The sequence below is a fragment of the Pimephales promelas genome, chromosome 18 (genome assembly GCF_988280905.1).
Source record: "Pimephales promelas chromosome 18, fPimPro1.hap1.1, whole genome shotgun sequence".
Lineage (NCBI taxonomy): Eukaryota > Metazoa > Chordata > Actinopteri > Cypriniformes > Leuciscidae > Pimephales > Pimephales promelas.
In genome coordinates, this window is record NC_142786.1 from 20,828,352 (window position 1) to 20,843,242 (window position 14,891).

Here is a 14,891-nt window from a genome sequence, read left to right on the forward strand (position 1 = left end):
GCAATACAGCTGTATAATTTGCTTGTATTATATAATATGTTACAGGTTACTATTATTCAATTGTATGTATTATGTGCTTTTTTGGATTTAATATGGTTCTGCTGTGTTGAGCCAACAGTGCCAGTTTTTTCTGTATATTGACTGTTTTATGTCGTTTTGTTGTATTACGATTTTGCATTCAATAAGGAAAAAAACAGTCTGTTCCAATAAAGTAAAGCTATTAAATTAATTGTAATTATATACTCACTGTTCTAAACCTCTAATCTAGACTTAAATACAGCAACTCGCTTTACTTTCATTTTATAAAAATAAATAAATAAATAGTGAACTAGCCACGAACATCTTTTGTGTTCCACTGACGAAAGAAAGTCATACAGGTTTGGGACAACATGAGGATGAGTGAGAAATGCCGATATTAATTTCAGGTGAAAGGGCAGAGTGAAGTTACTGGATCATAACCAAAACAATTCAGCATAAAATTATATTAAATATGCATTCATACACAAATAAATAGGAAAATAGTGAGAGCAACACATGGATTTTATTAAAAATGTCCATAGAACACTTCATAAAATCTATTAAAATGACTTGATCTTTCATTCAAGGCAAGGTCCAGGGCTGCCAGGTCCAAGATTTAAAATAATAAATATAATGGTGAGGAAGTGTACAGTCCTTGAACTTTTTACATCTTATCTCATTCTCACACTACCATAAAACCATATACTTAGCCCCATGACGATGCAGTGATTATAGTTTACCAATTAAATAAACACGTAACAGTGAATCTGGTTTGTGGTGTCTCATTGTAATCTGTAGTGTACCACATGTTTTTCGGTGTTTGAAAAAGCTTACGACGTGCTATGACAATTGAGTGTGGATGGTTGCTGATGCTGATTTTTTTTTTTGTAATTGCATCCACTGAGCTGGTAATATTAAACTGTACTGGTAATATTAAAAAGCATTAAAACATAAGAAGTGAGAGGGCATTGCACATTTCCTAAGAAGCATAACAGAATAAAAGTTTTTTTTTTTTCCTCCAGTTGTTGTCTCATATCACACACACATAAAACATTTTTCCCTTTTACCGGCGAGAAAATCTGTTCTTGAATGCCTTGATAGTCTTAGCCATCATAGGAGCAATTTCTGAAACAGAAAACACAGAAGTGGTAAAAATGTCCAAACATAACCAGTTCAATGGGCAAATATTGGACATGATTTTCTCAACACCAATGGTTAATATACAGTAGTGGTTAACAGTGATGTCTGGCATTTGATATTTGATTTTAATGACCCTACAAGTTTGATTAAACCATCCAAATGTTTTAAACATAAGGGAAGAACAAATCACTTAATGTGGGTAAGGCATTTATCTGACAAAATAATAAAGCTGACAGGAAAAATCATACATTGATATTGTTTTTGCACGCGTTCATAATTTCTTTGCATGAAAAGATTATGTACAAAAATGACATCCATACAATTTAGCAATTGACGATGTAATATGTTTACGAAATCTTTAACATTACAATAAAAGCTTAAAGGAGTAGTTCACTTTAAAAAAAAAAAAACTCATCAAAATGAACAAATCTGTTTCAGAGTCATTTGGTTCATTCAACGAACGAATTGACTCAAAAAAAGATTCGTTCATTTTGATGAACGAGTTCAAACAGGAGAGTCACGAACGCGCATCACAGAACAAAGCAAGGTGAGCATTTGAGCTTATAAAACTTAAACGATGTAAATTTTCTTTAAATGAGCGATCGTTTCGCTTGATAAGACCCTTATTCATCGTCTGAAATTGTTTAAAGCCCTTTGAACAATTTGCACTGAAACTCTCATTTGGACTTTGAACCGTTTGGTTCCCATTGAAGTCCATTATATGGAGAAAAATCCTGGAATGTTTTCATCAAAAACCTTAATTTCTTTTCGACTGAAGAAAGAAAGACATGGACATCTTGGATGACATGGGGGTGACTAAATCATCAGCAAAAGTTTTTTGAAAAGTGAACTACTCCTTTAAGTTCATTTTCCTAGGCCGAACATCACTTTTGGCCACTACTGTGCAATACACCTAGCCTAGAAATCTAGACGCACTCTAACGGGAGCAAATTAATTTTGCAGTCAGGGCGATCAAGCAACTGTCCGTTGGCTTGCGAGATGGAAAAACCAAACTCTAGCCAGGCCAATCACATCGTGTATAGAGTCGGCGGGCGGGCTTTAAATAACGATGACAGAGTTGCGACGGTTCCTTGCAACTTAAAGAAAGAAACTGGCGAACAGCGGTATTTCGAATCGGCTTTGGCCGTGAATCTGGAGGACTTTGAGTTCAGCTTTTCTTTGAGAAAAGAACTGCACTTAAGTCATTTTTAAAAAAGGAAAATGTGTTCGTAGCTTTGCCGACCAGATACAGCAAAAGTTTAATCTATCAACTAGCTCCGCTGGTGGGAAAACGCTCTGGTTGGTTGCGCTATCCTATTGCGTGCAGAAGGAATAAAAGACAGTGGTTTATCCCGCCCCTCGGATTGAGCTCTGCCAATGGTGAGTTCCCAGACCCAACATATTGATGTGGGTCTGGCCAGCCAGGCTACAATACACCCATTTCTATAAAAGAACTCATTATATAACTAGGAGCTAAGTATACATAGCTGTAGATAAATGTGTAACAGCAGCAGCTGAGCAATCATGTTTATTTTGACTCACTTTTGACTTGTGGTTTGTCTCTGGCACTGTGTCCACCAGCAGTGCTGGGAGCAGAGGAGCGTGAGGAGGACTCAGGGGGGCTGCTAACAGAAGACTGACCAACCTCGGCGGGTTTGCTATGGGAGCTGTAGTTTGTTGCTGGTCTGATCCTGCACATGAAGAATCAAGAGTTAGCGTCATAAAGTCAGCATGAAACAGAAGTTGCGGTAGTCTTCTAGAAATGGCTTCTCGAACAAGTATAGGGCAGGACTTACAAAATAACAACGTGCATGGATAAATCATTTATGAGAAATGCTAGAATATTTCATAACAAAAACAAGTAATGTCCATTTTGATTTCATGGTGACTTTAGGGTGTGTTCACACTTGAAGTTTGCTTGAAAAAAAAACAAACAACCCTTTTAGCCCTGGTCCGCTAAGCATTCACACTGGCATTTTAAAACCGACCTTAAATACATAGGGATATGTTCAACCTGTTAGGTGGGCTTTTATTATGTATATATTTCGCAATGGAACTTAAGCCAGGTTCACACTGTAAGATTTTGGCTATCTGAGACAAATTGTGCAAATCCTAAAAGATTCCTCTGATCCTAGGCTAAAATTTTAAGTCTTTGATCGTTAATTTGACATGTTCACCGAGAGCCGATTATTAATGACCATTGCGCTAAAATTTTATTCTGGCAGTGTCAGAAGATTTGACTCACAGTCCTGCAGTGTGACTTCTGCTATGACAACGAACAAATTGTCTTCATTTTCCAAGACAAGCCATGACCAAAATTAACATTAGAGATTTCTTTGTAGCCACCATTTCAATCCTGCGCGTAATGCAGCTCACAGTCACCGAACGCGTAACTGATTGATGTAAAACTCCGGAAGAGTTTCTTGCGTGTAAATTTTTAACGCATCTCGACTATCTCACAGTCTGACATTAATGAAAACTTGGATCTTATAGTGTGACATGGCATGTTCGTACTAGAGCCAGACCGATATTAGGCATTTTCTAAAATATCGGTATCGGCAGTTATAATGGCCGATAAATGAATATTTCAAAAATATAATAAAAATGGACGAATCACGCTTCAACCATGTCATGAGTGTTGGAGTTGTATAGTTTGTCCATCAGAGGGCACAATACACCGTCCCTGTTGGCAACACTCGTGTATAACGCACCACACATCCTGCAACCCGCTGATCCAGCCAGAGTCAGGCAGAGAGAACCAGTTTTCCGTGAGTGAGATAAACGGTGAAGTGTGTTCATGGTGAGTTGGTCACGAGACATACATTGCTTGAATAAAAATTAATAAATGTTAGCTTTTCTTTTACACGTGTGTGAAATCCAACGACGCCAAGTGTGCGTTGCAAACTGTCGTTCTGTAATGGATTTAGATTAGAATCGCTAAATAGTAGGTTTTTGAAGGCAGGCAGCAACTGATGATTGAAAATGGTTTGATGTAGCTTGATGGAAAGAATTTAAAAAGTGCAGGTAAAGGGATAAGCAAGCTGACATTGCAATTGGCTTTATGCACAGCTACATTACTTCCTGAACTTAAGCCAGCTCCTTGTTTCCTGTCTGCCATTATTGGTCAAATTGATTAATTCAGGTGTGTCTGACCTCAGTAGTCACAGCAACAATAATCAGACACACCTGAATTAATCAAGTTCGGCCAATAATAGCAGACAGGAAACAAGGAGCTGGCTTAAGTTCAGGAAGTAGTGCAGCTGTGCATAAGGTCAAAGGCAATGTAGGGACTAATTATTATTTTATTTATCAGAACTTTAATATATTTTGATGTTCCTCTGTTCTGTTGTGACAATAGAAACAAGTTTCTTTTTAAAATGCATCATATTATTTTAGTTAAAACTACACTGTGTAACTCTTATAGTTTATTGTTAGCTAAAAACACTTCTTTCAAAAATATATGTGCTCATTAATGTATATTTACTTCGTTCGAGTAATAAAGTATTCTCATGAGTGAATAATATGCCATTGAAAATACATACGGGTAAGCGGTTCTAATGTCGGTCGCCATGTTGCCCCTCCATCTTGAAAGTACATTAGCCAAAGAGGGACATACCCGTTAATTCAAGCTTCGCCTTTCGTGTTTACGTTTGAATTAACACTCATGGACGAGGTCGAACTGGAAGCCATGTTAATCTTGGACTACATTGGCCACCGTAGGAGTGAATACGAAATCGGAATAAAGAGGAACAGAAACTATTATTCACTGGATGGTCATATACCTTTTCACCACTAGATGGGGATAAAAATCACACAGTGTAGCTTTAGCTTTAAAACTCATAAATATCTACAAATAACTAATGTTAGAGAAATCTGTTAATATTTTGTTGTGCGTTTCTGAAATAAAAAATATAATAATAATATCGGCCGATACATATCGGAATATCGGATCTTAAAACCAACAAATATTTGTATCTGTATCGGCCTTCAAAATCCTTAATCGGTCGGGCTCTAGTTCGTACAGTCTGAAAAAGAACAATCATAAAGTATTATTACAAATCGCAAATTGCGCACCCGTCCACCGAACATTCGAATCGAGGGCTAAATGCGCTCGTTGTATGTGCTACAAACGATGGTATTTTGACCAGCTGAGAACTCCAGTAGAGCTTATAAAATGTGAAAAGGAAAATATGAGAAAGTTTGTTTGGAAGCAGAGTGAGATCTATCTTTTCAGCGTCTCGGTTCACTTGTTTGTTGTCACAAGGGTTCAGATGAGAGCATTCACACTAATTCAAATCAACCACACTAACAGAACAATCGCATCAGAGTTTGTTGCCGAGTGTGGACACCCTAAAATGCAGTTACAACAAAAAAAATTGAGAAACTCAGAAGAAAAGAAGATTGTCAGCAGGAACATCATAATGATTATTGCAGCATTCACTCACCTGGCAGATGGAGGAGCAGAGCTTGTGCTGGTAGAACCATTTTTAGTGCCAAACTTCTCTTGAAGACGGAGGATATTCCGTGGAGGCTTAGCGGCTGAGTTAACATACGCCATTTTAACTTGCCGTCCTGTTAAAAGTCAATAATATATTACAAACATTGATTGTGAGCACTGGTCACTGAATCCTGAAGCCATATTTTTATTTCACTCATTTAGTTAATATATGTTTAAGCAATTGACTTTTTTTCCAAAAAATATTGAGTTGAGTTAACTGCATGATGTGCTGATTAATTCATTAATTAATTGAATTATGTTTTAGGAGATAATGTTTTTAATTATGTTTGAAGAGAGTTTCTCACCAAATATTGAAATGGATGATATTCAAAGACATTGACATCTGACATGTCAGATAAGCAAAGCTTTGAATAGACATAAAAATAGACTTAAAGGTGAAGTAAGTGATTTCTGATCGGAACAAGTGCCACAATTAACTTGTAGCCAATCAGCACAAGGGGGCGTGTCCACCTAATGAGGGAGGAGAGAGAGTGAGCAAGAGGGAGATTTGAAGAATTAATGTAGAAAGATGGCTGAGAGACATTACAAAGAGAAAAGCTCCTCCTCGCTTTATTTTTCACAAGCATTATTTTGCTTCACTTCTTCTAGAAAAAAGACACATCCACTGCATTGTGTGTTTGTGCATTTTGATGGTGGAGCAAAGAAAGCGGTGCGCTTGATTGGATTGATTTTAAAATATCAACAGTGTTCAAGTCTCAGAAATTTCATACTGCACCTTTAAGTCAAATATACATGTTTGCTAATAATATTTTCCCCCAATAAGTTAATTGAGTAATTGTATTATGAGTTAAATTGACAGCTTTACTGAAAAGTAAACGTTTATGCATTAACTTTGATCTAAATGTCCTGACTACTGCCTCCGAGCACCTTTAGGTTTGTTTGCATGGGCAGAGCTGATGTTCATCGTGAGCTTGCGCAGACGTTCTTCCCGTTCTTCGTGGAGCCGGAGATACAGCTCCCTCCAGGATTCATACTCTTGAGGAGCTTCACGTCTAAAATCCCTCTTACAGTGTCTCATCCACAGATCATCTGACTCTTCTGTGAAATACTGATAAGATACACTTGCAATCAAAGATTTGCCCAAAATTAGCTAAAGGAAAACCTTGCATGCAGCGTTAATCTTGAGATAAATAACTAATGTTTAAAAACTTGGGGTTAGAAAGCTTTTTTAATGTTTTTTTAAGAAGTCTCTCTTGCTCACTAAGACTGCATTTATTTAATCAAAAACCGTAATATTGTGAAATACTATACAAATTAAAAATAACATATTGCAATATATTTTACACTGTAATTAAATCCTGTGTTGCAAAGCAGAATTTTCAGCATCATTAATCCAGTCTTCAGTCAGACTGGAAGACATCTTTCAGAAATCATTCGAATATGATGCTTTGTTTCAGAAAACAGTTGTGCTGCTTAAAAATGCCCCTATTATGCTGTTTTAAAGGCTCATAATTTAGTTTTAGAGACCTCCAACAGTAGGTTTACATGCATCCAAGGTAAAAAAAAAAAAAAAAAACTACTTTTTCTCATAACATACAGTACATTGCAACATCATCACAGTGTCTGAAACAGTTCGATAAAGCATTCAGTCTCTCTAAGAGCCTACTCGGCAAAATCTTTAGTAAAATTATAATTATGGTATGGTATGGTAGTTTATTTATATAGCACAATTAAATACAATTTGCATTGTCCAATGTGCTTTACAATATAAATAAATATCATAAAAGACAGACAACAAAACAACAACAACAGTACAGGTGTACATTTATATTTACTGTAACTTATGTTTAATCTAATGTATTAATATAATGCATGTGGAATAACACAACAGATATGTGATTAAAACTATAAAATAGATAATCTGCACGTGACTTTTCACAACTTGACACAAACACACCTGATTGCACTGCTCAATCCTGTAAAGCTGCTCAGGCGTGCATCTCTCCAGAACAGGCTCCAGAATCTCAAATGGCACTCCACCCACTTCATCAATCGCTAAAAAAAATAAATAAATAAAATATTAGTAAAAAGCTGATTAATTATTTAGGTGATGTATGCGGTAAACACTTCGGTCAGCCTGAAACATCATCCTTTACAGCGATTTGATTATGGCAATATAAAGTGCGGCCAGATTTTTCCCACAAACAGCCATCTGTGACTCTTGAGATGTGCTTTGTTATGTAATATCCCATTAGGGCTAAACACACTATACTGAAATGTTTAATTAAAATATTATTAAAACAAATAATCAGAGAATGAGAAAACTCACAATCTATATTGTTCTGCAGGACTCTAATGCACTGATCATACAGAGACATCATTTTCGGCAAATATGCAGTCTTGGACCCAGAGTACACAACCATTTTGGAGTTCAGCCTTCGACCTGCGCAGCCAAGATCCTCTTCGTCATTTGACACAGCGACTAAAGGAGAAAAACATGTTGCTTTGAGTCAATGCAGACAGAATCATTGGGATGTATACATGATTTGTTTTGATTTCAATTCTGTTTTGTTTTTTTCAGGTATGTTAGGCAGTTTGATTTATGGGGCATGTTTTGATTTTGTTTTTGGGCTCTACTAGAATACGTTTTTATGCTTGAAAAATCACATTGTTGACAATTGACATTGTTGCGGCTCCTCTCTTCACAGTCTGTCAGTAACGCTGTTTAGTTCCTGTCTCTATTCTGAAAAGCACGCTCTGCTCAGACTGGACGGCTGGATCAGTGTTTTGTCAAGCGCTTCAAGCGTGTGACACGTCCCGCCCCCTAACCATAACCGCCAGGGCTGCGTTCAATTCAATAAATTGTCATGTCATTCACTCTCCAACTTTCCTCCGTCTTGCTCACTCGGATGTAAGTCATTGCTTAAGTTGCATGAGTGCCCACTACTGGCGAAACCTTTGCAACAGGCTGAACTGGAACGAGCTAAGATCACTAAGGGTCAACAATCAATCCAGATTTATTTATTTATTTTTTCCTTAGGAAATCGTTTAATCAGAGTTGTTTGTGGTGGGGTAAATTAAGCGCAATATTGCTGCCTGAAGTGTACATCTAAGTCAAAATTGAGGGAGTGAGGGTCTGGTCCATATAAACTTCCCTCGCCCACTTCACGAAGTGAAATGCACTTCAAAATGGTGGCAGAGATTCACCTGAGGGGAAGTGCTTAGGGAAGTTCGCAAGTGCATGTCTAAAATACCCCTTTTCTAACAATGCATTTTGAGAGCTGGTTCGGAGCCGGTGCCTTCTCGAGAACGAGTTCTTTGTGTTTCGACAGTCAAAGAACCGGTTCTTGACCAGGAAAATTGGTTCCTAAGCGGGGCCAACTCTTTGCTGAACTAGAATCTTTCTTTTACCACGTCATGTTTACGTCGTGGGCTAGGGGCGGGGTTATTGTGACCAACAACACGACGGGAATGGGAAAGCTAAGATGTATGGCGACGTACACATGTAGAGCCAGACCGATATAACGGCAGGCCGATATTATCGGCCGATATTAGGCATTTTCCAAACTATCGGTATCGGCAGTTATAATGGCCAATAAATTAATATTTCAAAAATAAAATAAAAACTGACGAAACATGCTTGAACCATGTCATGAGTGTTGGGAGTCTTGTACACCGTCCATGTTGGCAACACTCGTTGAGTTGGTCACGAGACATACATTGCTTGAATAACAATTAAAAGAACATCTCCATCAGTTCTCTTAACTCAAATAAGCATGACAAAATTTGTGACTATCATGTCCAGTTTTGCGCCTGTTAAATAAGCTGAGAGTGAAGCGGAATTAGCTAGTAATAGTTACGTTACGTTGTTACAGTGTAGTTTAATGACTGTTGTTACAGATAATGTCTTTTTTTTAGAAAGTATGTGTGTATTCTGAGTGTTTTGTTGCAGGAGAAGACGTGGCCTGTACTCTAGCTAGCAGAGATCCTGATTGGTCTGATCCTGATTGGTCTGAGCAACTTTGTTTTGCGCTTGATTGCCTTTATGGTTATGTACCTTTTTTGAAACTTGTTTTTGTTTGATTTGCAATTTCTATGTTATTTTGAAGCACTTTGGCCTTCAGTTGTATGATGTAAATATTATTTGTAAACATTTAATTTAGGGGAAGTAGGGAGTGTGACGCCATTTATTTTTGCATATGTTTATTCTCTGTTTGGGCTAAGGAGTTAGGGAAGTTGTGTTGTATTCTTCTTTGAGCGTGATTTATTTCTTGTTTTTTTTTTTTTTTTTGTAGGGAATTTAGAGGGTACAAAATTAGTTAATTTTGTTTGTTATTTTGGCCTTGTCCACTCCTGAATTTAACCCCTTTGTTATTTTTTTTCTCTCTTTCCTTTTTTTTTTGTTAATAAATTTATATTTGTTTAAACTCTACCTTTGCGAGTGAGCGCATATTTATTTATGTTGTGGCGAGCCCTAGACGGTCGTAACACTGTCCTTTTAACTTTTGACAATGTGACTGAAGTATTTCTTTAAAAGCACGTGACAATGATAGCAATGAGACGTGTCATATCTCCTTGGCCTGTTATATTGAAAATGTATGTTTTACAATTTGCAGTATGACGTAATCCATTGCTAAATTATGGCTCATCATAGACTAGCTAACCACAAAGCTAGCTAAAGTCACTATCATCAATCTGTTCTGACAATAAAAATTTTCTTTTTAAAGTGCATTATCATATTATTTTAGTTAAAACTCATAAATAACTACAAATAACTAATGTTAGGGAAATCTGTTAATGTTTTGTTGCGCGCTTCTGAAGTAAAAAAAAAAATATACATCGGCAGACATATCGGAATATCCGATTTTAAAATCAATAAATATTTGTATCGGTATCTGCCTTCAAAATCCTTTATCGGTCGGGCTCTAGTACACAGTAACGTAACAAAGTGGTTCGCTGGTCTCTCTAGTCAGTGGAAAAACAAACAGGTTCTGAGAAGGTTCGTAAGTTGAACCAACTTTGAACCAGCACCAGTTCCAAACCAGTTCTTTTTTGGTGGAAACGAGGTAAAAGTGGACTGGAACAGCCCAGTTTCAACACACTACTAACTCAACCAGGCGGGAATTATTTTTGCGGGAATTATTTAAATGAGGAATATTGTGACGTGCTCGTTCCTGGAAGTAAACTCTACAATGGAGACGTTTCAGGGAGTTCAGCAACACTGGCACTGATATAGAGAATAACTCCCACTGGAGGGGCTTTGTAACTTTGCAGAGCTTTTTTTATGCTCAAACAGCAACATTACACACTAAAGAAATTTGAACAAAATAGGTCCTCTTTAAAGTGTTCTAAAACTAAAAAACACGTACTTTTGCGTCTCTGGGGGGACAGTGGCGTAAGATCAATGGAGGGCAGTGGTCTGTAGTTGGGCTGGATGGATGGCAAAGGGATATCAGGCAGCATGGGAACCACATCCACTACCTGGAGAAATAATGATTAGAAATCCTTTGACAAATCCCTTCACCCCACCAGAATAACAAGTTCAGCCTCACCTTCCTGCGTTTCTCTGGAACAGCAGGCGTGGTCGCTGTGGAAGAGGATGGCTTTGAGTGTTTACTGCTGGTGCCGTTAGCCTTGCCAGACTTCGAGGAAGCCGAAGGAACCGAAGCCGGAGGCTGAGGGGGTCGCGAGGACTGCTTTTTCTTCTTTTTGCTTGGGGTCGGGGCGTCATACGTGAGGAAGGATTCAAAAGACATGGTTGGAGCTTCAAAAGGCTCCTCTTCCTCATCCATTTTCTCTGGAACTTCCCCCCTCTCCCTTGATTTTCCTTAAGGACAAAAGCAGATCAACCTAAAATCTTATACTTCGAATAAACAAACAATTGATCAAAAGTGACAGTAAAGACATTTATAATGTTATAAAAGATTCTATTTCATAATATAAATGCGGTTCTTTTGAACTTTCTATTCATCAAAAAATCCTTGAAACAATCATGGTTGCAGACTGGAGTAACGATGCTGAAAATATTTGATTTTGAAATGGACTAAAACAGAAATACGCTGTTTTAGATTGTATTGATATTTCACAATATTACTGTATTTGTCATGAAATAAATGCAGACTTGGTGAGCATAAGAGACTTCTTACCATCACTTCCTCCTTTCTTTTCCTTTTTGCTCTCGTGTGAGCTTAAATGTCGATCATGTTTAGATTTGTGACTCGTCCCACCCTGTTGCTCTCGTTCGGCTCTGTGCGTCCTCTCCTTGCTGCCGCCGGGTTGGTGCTTCCGTCTCTCCCGTTCCCGTATGTCTTGGGAACTGTGCTCTCTGACTGGCTCTTTGTGTGGCTTGTTGTGTCTAATGTCATTACGTGGAGGACTAGGCTCCGGCTCCAGCTCCTCTTCTGGAGGGCTTTCATACTCATCTGACTGATACCCCCTTGCACTGCTGTGTCTGTACTGTGAGCTGTAGTTCTGTGGAGGCGAGGGCGAGTAGCCATGCTGGTATTCCATCTCGTCGTGTTGCTCCTCCTCCATAAGTGGAGGTTCGTCTGGAGACCGTTCCCGGACTCGTTTGTGCCCTCCAGACTCAATGCGTGAGTGGGAACGTCCCTCCTTTACAGTTGGTCTATTGATAAACATGAACCATATATAAACTTATTATTCATCTCGTATCTCTCAACATTGCCAAGGTTCCAAAATGAACACCCAACAAACATCAAATTAGAATAAAACTCATCAGCAGTGCCAGTGGTAACTTATATTCACTACGGTTCAAAAGTTTGGGATCATTAAGATTTTCTTATAAGAAATGAATACTTTTACTCGGCAAGGATCCATTAAATTAATCTAAATTGAAAGTAAAGACCTCTACATTGTTACCTAAATATATACATTTCAAATAAATGCTTTTCATTTGACATTTCTATTTATCAAAGAATCCTGAAAAAAAATTATAACGTTCCCACAAAATAATTAAGTTAATCATTTTGCTTTTAACATCGATAATAAAAAATGTTTCATAAGCAGCAAATCAGCATATTAGAATGATTTCTGAAGGATCATGTGACACTGAAGACTGGAGTGAAAATTCAGCTTTGATCACAGGAATAAATTACATTTTTAAATATATTCACATGGAAAATATTTTTCTCAACATTACGGTTTTACTGGATTTTTGATCAAATATGCAGACTTTCTTAGCATAAGAGACTTAAATAAATAAATAAATAAATAAAAAACTCACCTTCCTTAAACTTAGATATAAAAATATGTATGGCCCATTCATTTTTCTCAAATCACTCGCCACAGGCAGTTGTGACAAAAAGTTAAGTCTGGACCATGGGCATATTCTAAAGAACAGTTGTTTCAGTTTCGGTTTTCTTTAGAAGATGTTCTGCATTTTCATTACCTAAAAAAAGTTAATTGCAATGAAATTAACAGATAATAGATCACTTTATGAAGCTTACCTGTCTGCAGATCTCTCTGGCACCAGCTTTTTCCACTTGGCCACAAGGTTCTTCGCAACCTCTCCAGCAAATTCATGTTTGCGCAGAGAATTCACAGCCTTCCCAATGCCAGTTTCCTGCAAGAATCAGAGAAAACAAACATATTAAAAGCTAGAGATCTGTGAGATCAAACCAAAAGTAATAGATGTGAAGATAAGCAATATTTTGATCTTACCACCAGGATGTCTACCGTCATGGGCAGCTCCCCCAACCTTTTGAGAGTTTTCAGAAGCTAGACAGAACAAGGAGGAGGAAAAATATAAGAATGCATATCACAGACAAGAGATTAATTAATCCATTGTTATGATTATACTATATATATATATATATATATACACACACACACACACAAACATTTTCTCATAACACCCACCACTGCCAGTTGGGGCAAAATTTTCATTTTTGACCATGAAAAACAATAATATTGTAAGGAGTATATTGTAAAAATGATCAAATCAAGCATTTATCTGCACTCTTTGTGGACAACAAGACCATTCTTATTAGTTATCTACAAAAAAAAATCACTTACAATGTAGCCTATATATAATACTAAAATACTAAATCGCATCATTGTATAAAACTAAACCTAAAACCACAGAAAAGAGATGCGAGCGTAGTTATATAAAAATATACATAGACCCAAATTGTCCTCCTGTCAAATCGATTAATCGCATTGACATAAAAGTTTTTGTTTACATAATGTGTATACGTTTTATTATAATTATACATACACGTGAGTGAACATTTCTGTGTTTATACACACATATACACATACACAGAGAAACATAAACATACATGTATATATTTACAGGACACACGCATATTATGTTCCACCAATTAATCGATTTGACAGTTAGAAAAATACTGGCAGTACCATATCATACACCATGATATGTACATATTTCAAGGAAGTGTTCATGCCAAAATGAGTATGATAAGAACATGGTGCAGTGTCCAAATAACATGGTAGTACTGTGGTATTTAACAGTAGTAAATAACAGTAGTGTCAAAGTTATTAATTTGTTATATAGTGTCCAAGACTCATTTACCAAACTAAAATAGCCAAATTTACCAAACAAGGCATTTAAGCGCACTTAAAGTGTAGTCGTGGCCTCTAGTCTAGAGGAACAGGGGGGTCGCATCTGAAACTCGGCTCTACACAATAATGCGTAGGCAGTTCTCTAAATTTGAGACACAGCCTTAGTTTAAGTACAGTGAGTATTGCGGAGGAATCATGTTTTATAGAGTAACATCCACTCTGCTGCACTATCACGGCCTGTCTTCATCTGTCACAGTTATCATAATAAATTGCTATGGTTGTCATTTCTGCTACCTGAGCACTAGCTTCTGATTCTGCTTCCTCTGGCATATTTAAGGAAAAAGTCTGAAAATCTGATCGATCATTCATTTCACGGTCTGCTGCTGTTGTAATTGTTATACGTAGGATTTCTGGATAGCGATTTTGCACGATCCTCAGACTAGCCACGAGCAGAAGCGCGTATTACACAGTCATACACTGTGCAAAAAGCGTCGACGTAAAGTGTTGGCTTCGTCTCAGAGAAAGGGTGTATTACCTTGCGAGGCTCTTGATTCTCCTCGAGCCTCAATCGCAACTTCTCGACTGCTTCCATTAGCTCCTCCGCCATGTTTACAGCTGGTACATATTGCCCGGAAGTGGGGGCCTGCTGTTGTTTCAGAGTCAGACTGCTACGAACTTCCGTCACTCCGAAAACAAAAACCGGAAATACGTCATACTGCTGTCATAAAGC

The 14,891-nt window shown here is 37.5% G+C and overlaps 1 protein-coding gene across 1 annotated transcript; it reads right to left on the minus strand.

Moving 5' to 3' along the window:
- Positions 1 to 522: 522 nt before the first annotated feature.
- On the minus strand, positions 523 to 14,853 carry eloa (elongin A). The gene is made up of 12 exons (XM_039680661.2): positions 14,697 to 14,853; positions 13,298 to 13,354; positions 13,084 to 13,199; positions 11,764 to 12,242; positions 11,170 to 11,444; positions 10,987 to 11,098; positions 7,947 to 8,099; positions 7,575 to 7,672; positions 6,545 to 6,725; positions 5,604 to 5,730; positions 2,701 to 2,849; positions 523 to 1,143 (listed from the first exon to the last, which is right to left on the minus strand). The coding sequence occupies exons 1-12, from the start codon at positions 14,766 to 14,768 to the stop codon at positions 1,082 to 1,084; spliced, it is 1,881 nt and encodes a 626-aa protein (XP_039536595.2). The 5' UTR covers positions 14,769 to 14,853; the 3' UTR covers positions 523 to 1,081.
- Positions 14,854 to 14,891: the final 38 nt, after the last annotated feature.